The 19,798-nt window shown below is 46.2% G+C and overlaps 1 protein-coding gene across 3 annotated transcripts in view; it reads left to right on the forward strand.

Annotated features, from left to right (window-relative positions):
* The first annotated feature begins 6,501 nt into the window (after window positions 1–6,501).
* The window catches only part of LOC119179323 (uncharacterized), a 62,746-nt gene continuing 49,449 nt past the window's right edge, over window positions 6,502–19,798 (forward strand). For all 3 annotated transcript variants that reach the window (XM_075868866.1, XM_075868867.1, XM_075868868.1), the window contains exons 1-9: window positions 6,502–6,573; window positions 8,522–8,574; window positions 9,608–9,701; window positions 11,668–11,736; window positions 11,858–11,926; window positions 13,650–13,754; window positions 15,161–15,422; window positions 16,595–16,871; window positions 17,665–17,776. In XM_075868866.1, the coding sequence (XP_075724981.1) occupies window positions 6,538–6,573; window positions 8,522–8,574; window positions 9,608–9,701; window positions 11,668–11,736; window positions 11,858–11,926; window positions 13,650–13,754; window positions 15,161–15,422; window positions 16,595–16,871; window positions 17,665–17,776 (1,077 nt within the window). In that variant the 5' untranslated portion in view covers window positions 6,502–6,537. The remainder of the gene's footprint in view (window positions 6,574–8,521; window positions 8,575–9,607; window positions 9,702–11,667; window positions 11,737–11,857; window positions 11,927–13,649; window positions 13,755–15,160; window positions 15,423–16,594; window positions 16,872–17,664; window positions 17,777–19,798) is intronic.

Here is a 19,798-nt window from a genome sequence, read left to right on the forward strand (position 1 = left end):
GACCCGCTTGTCCCCACGTGTTAGATTGCCAGGATGGCTTCAACTTTTTCGCCGGGGGTAATTGTAGTGAATAAGAAAGACGTTGATACCATCAGGTCAGCTATTATCAACACAAGAAAAAGGCACGAAATCGGCGATCAAGCACCGTCATCTGGGTCCGCCTGCGTTCCTTTAAGCCGCGTTCACACTGAGCATTCCGGCCGCCGAAAGTGCTCCGAATGCGGTTCGGCGGCGGCGAGATCCGCCGAAAGGGCCCTCTCCACGCCGATCGCTCTCGGACCGATTTTTGCGGCGTCTGCCGCCGAATCGGTCACCGCGGACCAATAGGAGCGCTAGTCCAGGAATTTTGAAAAATGGCGGCCAAGCCCTACTCACTTGTTATGCCGTAGTGCACGTAACTGAATGTTGAAATCAACGGGAGTTTAACCTACTCTGTGCCTACTTCGCGTCCGTATTTCGTGAAAGAGGTGACCGAGCTTGCTGTTGGCGTGACCCAGCTTGTTGCGGTATTGCAGAGCAAAACGAACCCACCAACGCCACTGGCGTCGGTGGTTTTTCTGCTCTTCGCGCATTACAAGAAAGCCACTTGCCAGCAAAGTAAGCAGTACTGTCTTTTCTTGCTTCTTGCGTACGAGAATCGTCGAAGTATACACCACCGGATAGCATAGTGGCGTTTGCGAGCCGTGACAACAACCGGGTGACAGCGCATCCATCCCGCGTTCGCCCCTAGTAGATGGCATATTCGGCGGCGCGGGGCGCGTCCACTGTGAACGACGCTGCATTTCGGCGGCAGGGGAATTTCGGTCGCTGTAGAAAGCGGATGTTTCGGTGTGAACTAGGCTTTAGAGCTACCACCCGCTTGCTCAGTCCTTCAATGAACCCCCTTTACATTATTATTATTATTATTATTATTATTATTATTATTATTATTATTATTGGTACTTTCCTTTTATCTCATGTTTCGACCACCCCTCCCCCCCCCGAAAGAAATACTGGGTGCGCTAATGAGACCAACACTCCAAAATCCTCATGACGCTACCCCTCGTTTCACATTAGATAGAGAGCACACGATGTTTGCCAATCAACACAAACTTTATTACGACATCTCCAGCGTTAAATTAAGCACGCAGCGTTAATTAAGCCTCTGGTCTTGTCGAAGAAGTTGACGGTATGAATTGGGAGTACTCGGGCCCAGTAACAGTGTAGATGGTCATTTATGCAGATCATTTTTCCGAGAAGCCCGTCCTCCCAGGACCGATCGTTCCCTTGAATTGACTCTGAGAACCTCATCCTGGACGACTGCGGATCATCGTCCCCAAGGTGATCAGGGATCATAACACGGACGTCTTATTGGAGGTCGTCCCTCCACGGATGAGCTGTTCTCCTGTATTTACAAAGAGGACCTCCATGACGTTCGCATGGGACGACACTGCGACTGGATCCACGATGATACCTCCGGTGAAAATGGTGTCGTTCAGGACGACTCCGCGAGCCCTTACGCCCCGTTCCTTTTTCGACGAATGCTTCAGCGACGCTGCCTGGCGATGATGACACAGCTAATACGTTAAGTGTCACTTGAGAGCTGTGGTGGAGTCGTCGGAAGCTTGATTTTTGAAGAGGCACGCGGGAAAGAGATGGTGTTTTTGTCGCTGTCCCAGGAACATTGAACCGATGCCGCCCGTTGTGCTCATCCTCTTGTGGCCGCGTCGCGAAAAGAGTGGTGAGCTGTGGAAGGCTTGCTCGGGCTTTGAAGGACGACAAGATGCTTGTGCGTCCGCTGCTGGTGCGACCATATACGGACGTCTTTGACTTCAACTTCGTCCTCCTTCGGTGGTGCTTCGAAGAAGGTACGGTTGACATGTCCCCGGGCGTTTGCGCGACCGGGGCTACAAGGTGCAGTTTAGGCGAGATGCTTTCGGGAGCATTTGGGGCACTGGCAGCCAGGGCTACAATTGGCAGCGTGAAACAGAATTCACGGCGAGTGGAGCGTGCAGCTCGAGCATCGACAGAGCAACGAAAAGCTCGGTCTACGAATGACGTCAGTACGCGCGTGCACATGCGAGCTCGTGGCACGCCTGGGATGCCAGCTCGGCTTTCTCTTCTTCGGGAGACGCGAGCACGCTTTTCGTTGCTCTGTTCTGACCTCTAAAGCAAAGCCTTTTTAATTACCCGCGTGAGTATACCTGCAAAACGCGAGTGTGCGTGAAATAACCATAGAGTGTCACTCCATAGAATGCTAAGTATATCTAATAGATGGACATTCGCGGTTTACTGGGATACTGTTGCAAAATACCCACTGCGCATGTGCGACGCGCATGTGCGACGCAAAAAGACAAGACAAGGTCGCGCATGCACACGCGAGCTTGTCTTGTCTTGTCGTCTAAAAGATCTTGGCTCATACCCACACTGGGGGATCGGCCACACTGTACCTCATAATAGAAATTTTTATACAACGCTTGCTAAAAAGAGAGAAATTAGATAAGAACAATAATAATGTTCTTTTAAAAAAGGTGGAAAAGTTTAGAAAAATTCGGTGAACCAGAATATATAAAACAAATTCGCAAAAATGAAGAAGGGAGAGAAAGAATTCGATATATCTGGTAGTACCACTAGCAGCGTATCCTTCCGCGAGCTCGTGGCATGCCTGTGATGCCAGCTCGGCTTTCCCTTCTTCGGGCGACGGAAGGCGTCATTTTCTACCTAAGTTTCAAACGCTGAAAAAAGTTCAATTTTCAATGTCAAGCCGAATAAAGCTGAAATGGTCCCATTGTACAAATATCTGACCACAGAACAAGGTCATTGGTCGTAGTACCGATGGGCGCAAATCAAGCGGCTTGTTGCATCACGGCTCGCGAGTGGAAGGGGGGATGAAAAAAAAAACGCTTGTTACCGAGAAAAAAAATTGAAATGAGGGTTAGAAGCACGTGGGTGGGGCCCCTAGTCCAGGGCTCCACTGACCTCAGCAGCCCGCCGCGCCTGGTCTAGGGGCGCCATTTGGGCCTCCATTTCCTCGCTGGCGAGCAAGGTCTCCCACTGCTCCATTGTGCACCAATGTTGTCACTCACATGTCTTCATTAAAAATAAAGTGCTCGAACAAATTCGCTTTTTTTTTGTTAAATATTACATCAATAAAAGCATGCGCTGAAATTTTGTCAGCTTGTTTGTGAACACCCAAGGATTAATTCACATAACGCAAATTATAAAACGAGATTTGCTGGAATTGGCTCTTAGATGCCAGCACGAAGCTGCATCTGATAAGATATCATTGCCCACTCTTCGTCTTCTTCTCGAGCGCTGAGAAGTGCTGCCCGTATCGTCATCGGCACGCGCCACGTCCGGTGCAGAGCCCAGCCTTCGATTGCCACGAGCCGATGTGAAAGAGGACGTCCCCGTCAACGGAACTCGGTTGACCGAAGGGAGCGAGTGCTCTGATCGACGCACCAGTACACGAGTGCGGGCGACCAGCCGTCTACATTCCACCCTAGACTTCAGCTCCCGAGAGAGGGGTCCCAACCCTTGACTCTCCGACGCATCCAAACCTCCTAGATCCACCATGCCCGCCAAAAGGACCCCGGCGCCTCGCCGAGTCGTCAGGAATCCCGTGGACGAAGAGTACGCCGAGCGGCACTTCATGTTTCGCGCCGCGGCCCTGCTTGGGGTGTTCCTCATTGTCACCTTGGTGGTGACCGTCGGCGTAACTGTCTACATGACCTTCATCAAACCCGGCTCGTACGCCAAGTTCCGGTAAGGGCGAAAGGCGAGGACTCCGAGATGCCCGCGTGCGAACCACCTAGCGGTCAACTCACGAAAACCCTTGCTTCGCTGCTGGTCGGCCATATTGGTTCCTGACTTTTCATCTACGCAACACTCCTTTCGACAAACGTGCCATCGTGCTCGGTGCGTTTTCTGCGCGGGACTTGGACGAAGCGACGATGTTGTGACAGAAAGCAAGACTTTTTGTGCAAGTCTCACTCATGTCACGCGACGAGACGGCGACGTCGTGAGGTCGTCGTGCCCGCGAGACTGGTTCGAAGGTTTTGTCTGTTCGGAGTCACGCACATTTCGCCGACTCGTGTCGCGGCGCGGGTGTGTTTCGGCATGGACGCGGTGCATTAAAGGATGACTTGCGAGAAAATTGCGCTGCCTTGTCGCCGTTTTTTGTCCTTGCCCTCATGAAGAGAGTGTTACTGTAGACCTTTCCAAGGAGAGGCGGAGGACTGCAGACTGTAGCACGGCAATACAAAGGCTGATGTTGCTGCTCTCGCAGTGCATTTTTGGATGCCATGCATCTTTACCACAGTCCAAGGGGGATCATGGTGACACACGGGGAGTCTCTTTTGAAAATATGTATAGACTCTCTTACAAAGGACTCCAATCCTTCTCCCAATTCCAAAGTATTGTCAAGGCTGTGACGTCGCCATACCACAGCCATGGCCGGTGGATGAAAAAGCGCACGGACCCGTGCGCTCCTTCATCCAGCGGCCGTGCTACAGCCCAGAAAAGAGGCACGGGAGCACTGCTGGTATTATCACAGAACACCTAGTATAATCTCTTGGTTTTCATTTCTTGCGTCAGAACGAAACGTACTAGACCTCATACTTTCATTCAGTCTAGAATGGAGGCGCTTCTGTTCTTTACTGGCTCTCTGCATGATGGTTGTTGCATATGCAGGCGGATGATCTGCAGTCTAATATGTGTTTTTTTTAATGAGCCTGTGTCCCATGGCAGCTTTCCTCAGCCAACTACTGGTATTTGCTGTCTAACACCAGCACTGATTAGCGTTGTTTGCTGATGTTTGTGTTTTTGTTATAGACCATGAGTGGGTACATTTATACTTCCAGTTAAACTCTTCTTGGTTCCTGTTGGCTTATAAGTGGAACGATGCAGTCACGGTTTGTGAGTTAACGTGACCACTTGGTGTCCAGCTGGAACCATTTGATTTCCAGTTGTATTCCTGGTTACATAATTCCACCTTAGTTTCAAATTGGTGCCTAAAGGGAACTACACTCTCTGACAACAGCGGATACAAGGAAGCTAGTTCGTTGAATATATACGCAGTATATAGCGTCCTCAAGCAGTTCAGAATACGTGCCTTGAAAAAGATAGCAAATCGGCCTCGTATTGCAAAAAAGTATTTGCGTTTCTCTCAAAGAGAACAGTGTCACTGGGGCATCATCCCTACCATCAGCTTATGTGCAACAGCTTTCACCAAGATTTGCACATATGCGCATAAACTTGAAAGGTATGTTAAACGACTTCAGATGTACAATGAGGAGGAAGAGGAAATAACCTTATTATAAGAAACCAGCAGGTTTAGGTGGCCGGGTCTAAGCTTCCCATGAGGGGTCGTCTAGGGCTTGCCTCGACGCTGTCTCACGGGCATGATGAGTCGCCCAGGTTTGGTCGTAAAGAGCGGGGCTCCGCAGAGCCTCATGGAGCTTCGACGAAAGGGTCGTGGCGTTAGTGTGTCTGTACTGCTACGCTTCCGCACATGCTGTGGGATTGCCCGGCACAGTACAGATGTAAAATAACAAACGCATTGTTCTCTCCTGGAACTTCCCATCTTTATGGCGCGATTTGTGACGCCACCAATCTATCCACGTGACTTAGTGAGGAAACAAGTTCTTGATTGGTTAATATATTGTGATAAACACCATTTGCGAATCACCTCCTACGCTCCTTTGCCTTGCAATATCCAGACTATTCTGCTTTGTATTGCATGACTGTCATGCATGGGCGTCTGGAGGGAGGTGCAAGGGTGGTGGTAGCCCGACTCTTGTTATTTTGGATAATATTTTTCTATGCAGTAGCAGTAACCTAAACAGTTTGGTTAGTACACTCGTGACTCGTACGTTCGTGAAAGATAGCCTTCAGGATTGCTGATATGACCACGCGTTATATGGTCATGTCATGGAAATTAGGTTACGTACTTGCGGTGAGTGTCCCCCACCCTTATGTTGTTTGCCTATGTCCCCCCCCCCCCTCCTTGAAAAAAAAATCTCCGGATGCTTTTGCTGTTGAGCGCAACCAACTGATTGTGCTGTGCCAGCCAAGCAAAATCATCATAGGCTGAACGTTTAGCGTAAGCACTGGAATTGTCCACGGGGACAGTGGCATACACCCTAGCTGGGGGATTGGCCAAGAACCGGGTAGTTTTCAGAAGAAATTGTTAATTTGTTTATTTGAATGTCGTCCAGTTTAAAATGAAAGAAGTAGTAATGTAACAAAATTGCAAATACTATTAATAGATGAGTACAAACATAGGTAGTAAGGCGACAAGTATGACCCGCGCGTTTGTCAGGTGCAGTTCATCCTGACCTCGGTTTCACGTTTCTATAATCCACTTTCCCCGAATTACGCTGGTCACACGCGTAAACACCGTAACTACGAACGATTACCGAAATTTATCTAGAGCAGGAGCGCGCTTTTCTGCCATGCGCGGGTAAAATGCGCACGTATTCGTCGTCTTATACCGCGTAGCAACGCCGTTGCTCTTAGAAACGACGCCAGCGCCATCGCTACCGCCACTAGTCAACAATGGCGGACGAAAACATTTACTGCGGTAGTTGGAAGGCAAGTAAACTCAATTTCTCGCTTTCAGGGCCATTTATAAAGCGGCAAGTAGTCAAAAAGCGTAGAACACTTGTTCACCTTTCTTAACGAGTTGTTCACGACTTGCATGCGCCCTTTTGTTAGGCTTCAGCGCTCTTACATTCTAGGACCTTCCATCGCCGCAGTGACATTTTAGCACTCTCTCTTGGGAGCAGGGTGGTTTGTTTACATCCTTGCGTGGTCTCAGTGTTTGGTGCCTGTCTCGGCCTCACGTCTTATCCATAACGAGCGCTCCCGATTAGATTGGATAGCGAGTCGCCGAGAGAATGGTGCAGAGGGGAGCGTTTTGGCCGTTCCTTTTCCTGGGCAGCTCCCCCGATATTGTTTTTGTTTACTATTTTTTTCCTCCTGCACAGCTGATGTAGATGCGCTGCTAGCGTTCCGGAAAATACCCGGCGCCGAACGAGCTCGTATCACTTTATGAGTACTGCCTCATTTGTGTCTCTCCATTTGCTCTGGTGCTGGTTTTGTTTGTTTTCCTATCCTCTAGTTTCGTTGAGCGGTCAGAGCTGCAGCTAAGTGCTGACGGCAAGCCTACCGTTTCATTTTGTTGTTGTTGTTGTTGTTGTTTGATGTATTCGCTTTCGTTGTTCGCGAGACGGTGTCACTCTCAAAGAAAAGGGTTTCTTTCACGAAGAGAAATGTGTGCTACCGGTTCCTTGGCACGGGACGGCTGTCGCGTCATAAAATCCGGCCTGTGGTTTCGCTTGCCGTCAGCGCGCGACGAAGGGGGATTAAGCAGCGCTAAAAGCATAAAAAAAATGCGGCAGACTCTGCTTTAGTTTACGATTTGTAGGAATCGTCGGCAGTTGTTGACCAGACTTGATGTCCGCTGAAAGTAGCCTAGATTGCTTGTACGGACTATATAAAAAGTAATAGTTCATTTGCGAAAAATCGAAGGTGCGGGTTGGACCGGCAACCGCTTTTCGATGGGGCTATTTGCAAAGAATGCACGTGTACTAAGATTTAAGCGAACGTTGAGGACCCCCCCCCCCCCTCCGCTGCCGATGTATTTGATATTTAAATCTACAGTCCCCCACTCGTTTATCGCGTCGTGGTTTTTACATGTGAATCCCGAGTTCTTATTATGTATTTGCTTTCCATGGGAAGTAGTAATACATTAATGCGTGTTATAGTCTACATCAAAGCGAGTGCATTATCAGTTATCAGTAAAAAGAAGATTGGTTGATTTTATTTTTCTTTAGTCCACTGTCTGTTTGCTACTGCTAGTCTAAGTGCGCAGTGTAGCCAGCTGTTTGTTGAATAACTGCTGGCTGCCATTGCGATGTGTCTGTGAATTTCTTTCAGCGTGAAGGAAAGAAGTGGGAATTCTAGGGCTTGTTTTCATTTGTCAGACACAATATCAATGAGAAATAACACACAGTGATTACAGAAAAAGCATAGGGGATGTTATCCGTCGTAAATGTAATGTAAATGTCAAGAAAGAAAAGTGGACATAAAGATAACTTGCTGCAGACAGGGACCGAAGCTGCGAACTTCGAATAACGCGTTCGATGCTCTACGGTCTGAGCTACTGTGGCAGCCATCTCCCTGTTCACTTTATGGGGTACATATGTGCATTTAAACGTGATAGCATCTGTTAGCGCCACCAGCACCAACAGGCAGAAAAGGAGCGGCTGCATTTGTCGTTATGGTTGCTGGTGGCCCGTAAGGTTGGTGGGGAGATGGCTGCCACGGTAGCTCGGTTGGCAGAGCATCGAACACGTTATTCGAAGGCAACAAGTTCGGTTCCTGCCCTCGACAAGTTATCTTTTGGTCCACTTTTCTTTCATTTACTACCAATAACAACCCAAATACTTTCCTTGCCATCATTGTCTATTTGTACTGATTAATATTACTTTGAGCATGCAACTTTGCTTAAGTTTTAATGTTTCTTTTTTTATTGCAGATAACAAAATGCATATCACTTGCGGCGGGCACGGAAGTTACAGAGGTGGAAGGGTAATTTTGTGTTTTTTCATTCTGCCTTGTTCTTGTTGTTGTTTCTGCTGTTATTGTTATGGTCAATTTCTAAGATGTGGGAACCTTCAACACGTTCAAGCATTGCAAGCCAAAGAAGTGGTTGGTGCACATAGATCGTACGTTAATGGAGGTGCTTGCAATGTTTTCAACCACTGAGCATTGCTAAAAGACACTTCGAGTTTTATACGTAAGGCCTCTGCATTTTTACCCACTGTGGTAACTTAGACGGCTGCCGCGTCAAACTGCTGAGCTCATTCTATACAGGGGGGTAACAGGGCTTCGACGAAGGCGAAATTGCGAGGGAACCCATGTTCTCGAACTCGGGCGTGCATTAACAAATCATGGGATTCTGGAATCAAGGGTGGAGTCCAGATATGAGCAGCCCGTAAAATAAGCTTTAGGTACAGATGAAGTGGACATGGCCATTGCAAGGCTTTTGCTGGGCATGCCCATGTGTCTGGAGCCGTAAGCTTCCTAAGTATGAGAATAGCCTACTAGTTTGTTGTGGTGTTGTACGTTTCATTACTTATGAATACGCTCAAACCTTTATATAACGAACCCAGATATAACGAATCATTGGTTATGTTGAAGTAAATTCAGAACAGTCTGCAATAGCTATAGTGTTTGAAATACCATACTTTTATAACAATTTTTTGGATGTAATGAGCCTATTTTTGGGTAATATTCAACCTCGTTATACTGAGGTTTAAGTGTATTCCAGATAATGAAAAGTTCTGAAAACACGATAAACTCGGCTACTGTTAGTGACTTTTTTTCGAGCCACTGCTACCGTGGCTAGACTCTCTGACGCAGCAAAATGAGTTTGGCAAACATGCTCGCCAGCAAGTGCGCTTTGTAGCGAGTGTCATTAAACATTTTCATGTGACAACGTGCGAATGACACTGGCGACCAAGGGCACACCCCCAAAGTGCATTAAAAGATGGCCACTGTGACAGAACAGGTCTTTTAGGTGTTGGATAATCTGAAACCGGTTCATCCCTGATTTGCCCAGCACCGTTTTCACATTGGACGAAAGTGGCGACCTGTCGTGGACTATCCCAGACCATGCAGCCCAGATGCCTTTTTTCAGCTGCGAGACTTACGAGGTCAGTGGGGATTACATCAGCAGTTTGGAATTGATGTTTTGTGTGTGTGTTATAAAATGAAAGCTGGCCGTGTGCTAGGTGGCATGCGGCACGGTTTTATTTGGATTAGACTATTTTATGTGTTCTGCAATGGAAAGGCTTCTCCTAGCGGTCCGATATTTACCTGCTTGATTCGATTTCATGTTATGCCCGCTGGTTTGTTTTCGTCCTCTTCTAACAGTCTCTGGCTGCATTTTCCATACGTCTGCATCCATTCTGTCACTTTAAGTGACCTCGGGATATCTCTCCTTTTTATGACGTGAGCCTCTCTGATCCATTTCTTTTCTTTCATTGCCATTATCAACTGTCCTGGTTCGTTAGCTGATCCACTGTGCATATTAAGAGGACAATAAAAGATGCCATGCTGATATTGCCCAAAATCAATGTTCTACGGAAGGGTACAACTTGTTATCAAATTGTATAGTTACGCATCACTTACACTACTCCCAAAAAATATTCTGCATGAATTATCTTTTTCTTTCTGAACGAACATGCATTGCTTGATTTGCAAGGCAGTCGATAAGAAAGTATTACTACATGAAGCTTATTCATAAGAGTATAGCGGAGGCTCTTTGTAGGTCTCAATTGAGGTGTACGAATTGGCACATCCTGAATGAAAACTGAGTGCTCTTGTGTATGAGTTTCACAATTTAGGACACGTATAGTTACCACTCATTGACAGCATACTTAATGACGTGCTGATTGATTGATTGATACATGGGGGTTTAACATTCCAAAACCGCCATATGATTATGAGAGACGCCGTAGGAGGAGGCTCCGGAAATTTCGACCTACTGGGGTTCTTTAACATGCACCCAAATCTGAGCACACGGGCCTACAACATTCCCACCTCCATCAAAAATGCAGCCACTGCAGCCGGTATTTGATCCCGTGACCTGCTGGTCAGCAGCCGAGTACCTTAGCCGCTAGACCATAGTGGCAAGGCTTAACCACGTGCTGAAAAAAAAAGAAAGAAAATTAGGATTTTGGTAAAGTAATTCATGGTGTGGATGGTTTAAAGTCAATCCTCACTGTATCACATTTGTACACTGATAATGGTGCCTCTAAATATATATAAAACACTGTAAGTTACACGGAAAGCACGCTGTTTCGTTGTTGACATGCCAAAATGATATTCCGGAGACAGATATTCTATCAATGTTTTGCTTAATAATTAATTTTTATACTAATTGTATTATAAGTCAAACAACATTTCCTTTTTTCTTGGACAATGTGCTCGTCATGGCTGTAAAACAAGAGAACGTACTGTTATAACTTTTTCACTCGCACAAAACCTTCTGCAGGCATTGCAAGGTTATGACGTTTTCTCTTGTGTGCAGTGCTAAGTTCTTCGGTACTTCCGGCTTCTCCTTTTTTTTGGCTCAATGAAAAATTCATGATCACAGAGTCTTGTTGGAGCCAACGTTTCAACTACACTCAAACCTCATAACATAGTTGTATAGTACATGAAAATAGGCTAGTTATAATCCAAATCTTGTGATAAAGGCATATTACTAACACTATATGTATTGCAAGACTATGCTTCATGTACACTAAAACCTCGATATAACGAACACTCATGTAACAAATTATCGGTTACAACAAAGTTAATACAAGACAGTCTTGTAAAAAATACAATGTTAGAAATATACGTTTGTTACAAATTTATGGATATAATGAAGTTCTTATTATTTGTGCAGATGTGACTGTTAAAATGAGGTCTAAGTGCACGTCCTTATATCCAAGTTCGTCATATTGAGGTATGGGTGTGTTGGGTTTGTGTTCTTCAAGGCTGCAGCTTGAAAAAGACAAGTCCGCCCGTGGAAATGTCGGCTCCAGTTACAACCCATGTTCGCATGTTTCATCTCGTCGAGCTTCCACGTTCCTCTGACCTCCTGCTTTCTTTCTGGATTTCTCTCCCTCCTAGGTTTTTCTTGGGAACCCTCACTACATACGGTTCTTTGGCACATTTGCCGGACACATGATCGAGTTTCGGGTAAGCTTATCTCAAATTGACTTGCACAACTGCTTTTTCGAGCTGCATTAATAGTTCCTCCAGTTAAGTGAACAGATTTGCTAACCCACAACATCGGCGGCGGTGTGATCCTTGCTTGTAGGTGGCGCATGCCGACGAAGATGGCATCAACCTCATCTACGAAGGATGGTGCGTGTTGCAGTGCGTCAAGGCAAGTGTGTATTGCATTGTAAGGATTGATTTGAAGTGCTGTCCTTTCGGCCAATACTTTTCAGCTAGGGTGGACTAGATATTGCGAAGTGATGCTGCTTTTGTATGGCGTAAAGCTAAAAAATTTTGTGCACCAACCTTTTTTGTTGCATGGAGAAGAAAAAAATGTTAAGATGCACAAACACATTCAGACAAGAAATGTGTTAGTTAAAAGTTACGTCAATGTGCTTGCATGGGGTATACCAAAGCCACATGGGCACATAAAATGACATTCGCTAGTTAAGGCATTGAGTTCCTGAATGATTTTTTTTTACTGCAAAGCTACCATGCATCTCAATTTAGTGGCATTTAACCGGATGAAGTTGATAACAGCAACTTTTAAAGTGAGCAGTTTTAGCATAATTGGCCTAGTGTGCGACCGATGGCTGCGCTGCGTGACACCTGTATGACATTGGCTCAGGGATTCGTGCACCTTTGAGGCCCGGCGTTGTATATGCCACTGTTGTGGTAAAACACGACAAAGAAGCAGTTCAGTTGGTTATCTTGTGTGTGGCGTCTACTGACGCTGTTTGAACAACCGCGAATCTCCGCTTTTAACGTTCATTTTAAAAGCATACCACTTAGTTCCTTAAAACTGTGGCCGCTTGTCTCTGTGGTGAGTGCTGCGCAAATGGTAAAGTACTGCTTTGTGTCCCCTGTACAATCACCCGCCTGCCAATAGGGCGTTAGCTTTCACAACTATCCTAAAGACCCAAAGCTCACGCACGGTATTTTGACGTTTCCATGGTCTCTCCACGCAGTCACTCTGTTGGTGATGCACAAGCAGTCATTTTGAATATTTGTAAAGACGTGCAAGCGGCCATTTGGGAAGTTTTCGTGCCTAACATCATCGCAAATAGCCAGATGGCTGGGCGAGGTCACCAGATTTAGTACTGTAGCCTGATGTCAAGATAGTGTCGATGTCGATCGGTGTGTCATGGTAAAATTGACTTTATCACCAGAATAAAATGTCTCATCAGCATTTGCTGAGCTTCACATTTGCTCAGTCTCCTTATACAGGAGACTTGAATGGCGGTGTAAAAATTTTCTCCGAAAAATGGTGTCTGTACCCCATCGAGGCATTAGGAAATTAATGCCATGTTTCGTGCTCATGTGGCACAGGTATGACATGTTGTGCGGCAATGCTTGCATTTCCGATTAAGTTGCTTTCAATGGATGGCGCTTGGACCTCTTCGGTTTGGCTTCTTCTAATGTTGTTTCACCAAGGCCTGTTGTCAAAGTATTGTGAGTAGTGGCACCAATGCTTTCACATTTAGCTGTGCCTGTTGGTAAGGTTACACTGCCGCCATGAAGAAGGCACTTTTTCGTCTTTCGCCTTGAGCTGAATTGCCTGCGGCCAGCTCGTATGCTCGATCGGAAGCTCCAGTGGGACTGCCGGAGGACACCTTTCCGTTTTTCGGAAGATGCCTTTGTCCCCAGAGCACTGCACAGAAACAGTGTGTGCAAGTGAGTTAACCTGCCAATTCTGCAGCTTGTTATGTGGACATTTCACTGGTCGTACGATTTGGCTAGTTGGCTGAGAAACAGTATAGCAAGGTAAAATAAAACGTGGGTTTGCACCACATTGTATGACGTACTTTCCTTTGCTTCTCGATTGCAAGAGACCTCGCAGCTTTCAGTCGTGCTCGTTCAACGAGAGAACTGGTGTCCGTTTTCCGGTGCAGCTTGCACAGAAAGAGGTCGGCTGGGACGAGCCGTTCTCCTACCTGCCCGCCCTGAACGAGGGATACTTTTCGGACACCGTCATCACCGCTGAAGGCGGAAAAGAGGTGAGTCTTGTCATGGAGGGGTCTGCAATTTTTAACACACACAGTCATTCATTTAAATGTGTACCAGTGTGGTGCAGAAGCTCATTTGCTAACATGGTGGTGAATCCAAGAGCAACCGCAGGGCTCTGCTATTGGGCTAGATGGTTCTTGTTTTAAACAGGGTGAGTAAAAACAAAAGGGGACAAGTAAATTATTAAGTGCGACTTATGTGCATTGACTTGTACGACTACGTTGGCCTTCCGAACTACATAAATCATACACTGCACACACACACACACACACATAAGACATAAAAAACCCTGACATTTTGAAGGCAGTTTTTCTTTTTTTTAATGAACTTTTGGTAGGACTTTTTTCATTTCTTCAATTCTATGTCATCCAGGCAGACTTCGGCCAAAGGGTCACCTCTAAAAGCTTCTGCAACTAACTTTGTTTTGCTGTGCTTTCAGGACCATAAGCATTTCAGGACACAAACTAAAGGCTTCACCTGCGCAGTGTTCTAAATCAACTGGACAGAAGTGATTTCACTGTTGAGGAGGTATTGGGACCATGGCGCTTCTTAATTCAATTCCAAAAGGAAATGAAAGCGCTGTTGCGTTTTCTCAAAGACACTAGCCTGTTTCATCGTTTGTGATGTGAAACGGGAAACTGTTACGCGTCAGCCCAGTCAGTGATTTTTTTGTTCTACTTTATAACTTTCCTTCCCTCTCTCACCCTCCCCATTGCAGGGTAGCCTTCCGGGCTCAGCCCTGGTTAAGCTCCCCGCCTTTCTCCTTATTCTCTTTCTCTCTCTCTGTGCCTGACCTTTGACTAAGCAGTAGTGTCATGATGATATCACTGTGTGATGTCACGTTGCCTGATGTCTCATGATGATGCACAAATTTTGGCAATCTGTGAGATCAAGATGACATTTATGACGACATCGTCACGTGACGACAATCTGACGGCATTGCTCGTGTTAATGCCCTCGATGGGGGATTCCAGTCAACCTTTGCGTTTGATGAGACATATAAGGCTCTTGTCTGAATACTTCAGAAGTGTTTAGCAAACGCTAAATTACAGTTGCATTCGACTGTGCAGCCAACTGACTACAATAGACCATTTTCATAGTTCGCAAGTGTGCTTCCTTGCGCAACATATTCGACTTGCTAATAGGGGCACCTATTGTGCCTAAAGTGTAGACGAGGTACTAGTTGCCCCTTCTGGGACTTGTCTATAATGCACATTTACATCAAGAAAACCGAGTCCGCATTTCGCAAGTCGTACTGCAAACTACGCCCCAATATGCTGTTTGCAGTGAGCGGCTGTAGCTGCCATTAGTCGGGCGAACTTCACAAGCAGGAAAACTAGCTTCTCAATTATGAAAAAGGTTTGTTGAACAGCGCTTAGCTTTTTTTCCACTGCAGTTTTCCGTTCACCTGACCCTTCTGCGGCTAAGCTGTCCAGCTGTGGAGTGGGCCGAAGGCAAGCCCAGCCCTCTGGACGGGTTGCCCGATGATGTCGTCGCAGCCGCCTTGCACTGTATCTACGCCGACTGCCTACCACCGACGCTGACCGAGGAGACGGCAAGGGCGTGCGTCTCACTACTGAGCCCACCGGCTGCCACCGGATTTGAGCGGCTTGTCCACCTCTGCGAGCTCTTCCTTCGCAACATGGCCGTCAAGCAGCGTGAGTAGAATAGTTCGCGCCGTTGAAACACTTCGTATGGGTTGCAGCAGTCTCGTGCTCTCTCCGTAACCTCAAGGTCACTGTGGCTAGCATTCCTCAGTCAAAAAATTTTGTCTTCTGCAAGAGCTGCGACATGGAAAAAATGTTGGAGTGCATCTCTTTATGACGCGGCTTTCAACATGGGAAACCTCAGAATCTTTTATGCTTTCTATACACCACTTACAGAAATGTTGAGGAATCGATAATAACTTGCATAGTGTTTCTGATATTGTATGGTAATGTTACAAAATTATTTGGACGGCATATGGAGCAAATAACAAATGGATTTGGATGTGAAGTCTTGACGAAACGTCTCAGTTTGAGATGGTTCGCCTCTGCTGTAAGGTGATTGTGGTGCTCAGCTGCTGGTCCGAAAGTTGCGGGTTCTGTCCCGTCTGCGGCGATCACGTTTCGATGGATGTGATGGAGGTTTGCGTCCAGTGCATCCGAGAATGTCAAACACTAGATGTTCAAAGTTTCCTGAGGCCTCCGCTACAGTGACCCTCATAAGCAGGTCATTGTTTTGGTTCAAAAAACTTTAAATATTACTCTTTTGTAGGCTCATTCATGCCTGCGACTAGCACCGGTGGCATGCCAATTTGCGACTGGCGACCGCCAAGCGATTCAAGTTGACCGTTTTTCACACCTGTATGTAACTTATACTCAGAATCGCTGCCTGCTCGCATTGGTGCTGTCCTGTAAAGTAAGCTTGTGTCCTGTTTCTGCTCGTCTTATTGCTGAGGACAATTGAGACTAGACACTGACCACGGTAACAACAAAAAGCAAGATGTTTCGACTCCTGTACAGAAGCCTCGTTCACAGAATCGGCTTTCTTTTTGCTTTTATGGTGGTCAGCGTGTTGTTTTAATTGTCTTCATGTCTGTTCTTGACCAGGTGAGTTTCCAACCAACTTAACTCCTGGCATCTGATTGATCCAGAGGTTTGTGACAGCATAGTCAAGGAGCGATCTATCGAGCCAAAGCAGTTGCTTTGCGACCAGAGCAGGCATTTGTGACCAATTTCGTTATGCGACTGGTGCTAGTCGCAGGTGTGAACGAGCCTGATCAGTTTGAGGCAGGCGTGTTGCTTTAGCAAAGGCCAGCGCAGTGCCTTCATCTCATCGTCTCGCGCAGGAGTGATGTCGCTCGTCAACGACATGCACCAGTGCGCCGCGACGGTGGCAGAATGCTTCAGCGCTCCCTCGGGAAACGGAAGCGAGGGAGAGGGCGGGGAAGGCTGCGCCTCGCCCACGGCGAGCCCGGCGCGGCTCTGCTACGTCGTGGGTCAGGCCCTGAGGGAGTGTGCCGTGGCAGCGGCCAAGCTGCTGCTCCTGTGCGGCGTGTTCTCTCGGCACAAGCACCTGCTCTCTCGGGAGGAGCGGCAGGACCTCATCAAGCACTGCGTCTCAAGGTGCGTTCGCGTCGTTCACTTGTTTCTCGCGCCTCAATGATGACATAACGAAAGCAAAAACAAAAAGGGGCAGCTACGCACTTTATTCGGTTGCAGCCTGATAACACAAGCCCTGCCCCCATAGCTGCAATATGCTTGCCATTTATATGTGTCGCAGTTTAGTGTTTCCGTTGTAATCGTCGATGCTTTTTCGCTTCCATTGTAAATATTACACATATTAATACTAACTGAGAGGGCGTCATTTCTACTTAAGATAATACATTGCTCAAATTAAGATGTCTGTCATTGCTGAAGTTTACCAGGAAGTTCCAAGTCTTTTTTTTTTTTTTTTTTTGGCTGAAAAAGCGATGGTTTGGACGGGTGTCTGTATGTGAGAAATCATTCACCTGAAATGTGTGAAATGTGCCAGACGTCATGAAAATGAGCAAATGCGGTTAAAGTGAATTGCTTTAATCAGTGTGTCTAGCATTTGTGGAAGTCATATTGATGCAATTTATAAGTATTTAGCTTATAAGCGCCTCTACCACTTGGGTGTACTAGTTAATAAACTTTCCTTCTTAAATGGGGTATGTTCACAAATACTCTAATAAGAGAATAGCAAAGTTTTTAACGCATTAATTAATCTCATCTTAAAGATGCGGAGAGAAATGTGTTTGCACAGCTGTTCACCCTTCACCACGGTCGCAAGCTTTAAAGCAACTTTTCTGCCAGCACCGTCGCTGGTGCAGAAGAAAATGTTTTCGCCACATCTAATCAATCCTCTGACAATGATGACACACTTTTTTGTTTTCAGGCTGCCCACTTTTATGAATCAGCTGCAAAAGCTTTTGGAAGCCGTGAAGAGGACGTTTGGGAACCTGTCGTTTGCGGAGAGGACCGTCATCGCCGCGTACGTCGTCCCTGAAGTGAGTCGCTCACTTGCCCTTGTGCCTGTCAACGCAGGTTGGGTATGGTGCTTTCTTTGGTTTGCAAAGCATCGTTCGCATGAAGCTCCTCGCACACTGAATGTGCGCTCAAACCTTATTATAACAAAGCTGCGCCTTAAAGTTCGCTATATCCGAAAATTCGTTATACTGGTATATTCCTAACACTATATCAACTGCAAGACTGTTCATCATTCACTTGCATAAAGCCCCTCGCACTCTGAATGCGCACTCAAACCTCGTTATAACAAAGCTGTGCCTCAAAGTGTGCTATATCTGAAAATTCATTATACAGGTATATTCCTAACACTCTATCAACTGCAAGACTGTTCTTCATTCACTTCTTTATAACCATGATTTCGTTTCACTCAAACCTCCATATTCTCATGGGTTCGTGATGGGGACGAAGGAAGCAGACTGAGTGTTCAGGTTATACTGCTTATTGGGCCGAACTTGTGGCCATGCAAAAGGAAAGTCGGATTACAGCAAGCCACTGGCACTGATAACGGCGAATCGACTGAGAAGTGATGACGCGCGTCGGCATTTATGCATGTGTCGTCGAATATTCCAGCGCTATCGCTAGCAGCGACGTAAGTTCCAGAAGAATCTGTTCTCCTTGTGAGCATAACCGCATCCAAAGTTATCTCAATAGTCCATGGACGTGGCTGCACAAGGAAGCACATATACGTGTAATGTGGCGATAAGGAAACTTTAGAAAGGAGCGTGGCAGTATAACGAAATATTTGTTATAGCGAAGTAAATGCAGAATATTCTTGTAATAGACAGTATTAAGAATACACCTGTATGTAATGAATCTTTGGATATAATGAACTTACTTTTGTGTAAGGTACGACTTTGTTTAATAACGTTTGATTGGTATATCTGAGTTTGTTACATTGATTTTTCAGTGCACCTCCGAGATGTGTTGTCTGGTCATATTTAACTTGTGGTACTAATTATTTCCGTGTGTCCTCCAGATTGTGGATGTGCAAGAAGCAAACGAACGCATCTTGAAGGTGGGACTTCCGGTACAGAATCAGATTCTGACATTTACTCGTCTCTCTCTCTCGGTGTCCTACTGAACTCCGACGTGTGTGTCGCCATGTTGTCAATGTTTTTGGAGGAAAAGTGTGCTGTAGGGTCAATACATTGCTATGAAAAAACATAAATAGTGTTTGGAATTAGTGCAAAGCTCTCCACCCCATAATCCACGATGGCCAGGTTCTTCGTTTGAAACTTTGTAAATCTCATCGATGAGAACAATGAGTTAGTTACGTATTGTCCGAGTCTTGAAATTCAAATTTAGCGCTGGCCTCGGTGTTCGGTTCCAACAGTTGTGACTGCATTTGAGGCCGAGCTAGGTGTAGGCAAGAACGCTGATGCAACGCGGGCTTCAGTTCACACTAAAGCTTGCCAAGGGTTCGAAACCTGGAATACCCCTCTTCCCCCCCCCCCCCCCCCCCCCAATGTCGTTTCTCGTAGTAGGCCTTAGGTTTTCCCCCATAACACCACGTAATTTGACATACCATTTCTTTTTTCTTGTATAACAAGCCCTAAATGTATAGAAGCTTGACAGTAATGCAAGGAAGGCAGCTTCATGCTAATAAACGAATATCTTACCTTTGATCTCAATATTTTTCTTGCTTAGTTGTCGATGTCACAGATTATACGGGGATTTTGAGCGAACTTTAATTGGCTTAAATTATTATGAGTGGTTTGGGGCCTTTTAAAGTGTCTGAAGACTTAAGAACCAATTTAGCGCAAAATAGTTAAAACACATGGTTTGCAGGGGCAGGTTAGAAGTGAGAAAAAAATCAAGTACAGTCGAGCCCGTTTATAACGAACCCCTGAGCATGACGGGGCATCTGTTCGCTGTATACCGAAGTTAGTAGTAAATGAAACACTGCTTTTAAAAAAGGTTGGGAGTGAAAACAAACTTTTTTTGCCCCAAAAATTCCGTAATGCACGTCTTTCAAAGAGCAGAAACGATAAGGGCGGTCTCGA

Source organism: Rhipicephalus microplus, chromosome 7 (assembly GCF_043290135.1).
Source record: "Rhipicephalus microplus isolate Deutch F79 chromosome 7, USDA_Rmic, whole genome shotgun sequence".
NCBI classification, from domain to species: domain Eukaryota; kingdom Metazoa; phylum Arthropoda; class Arachnida; order Ixodida; family Ixodidae; genus Rhipicephalus; species Rhipicephalus microplus.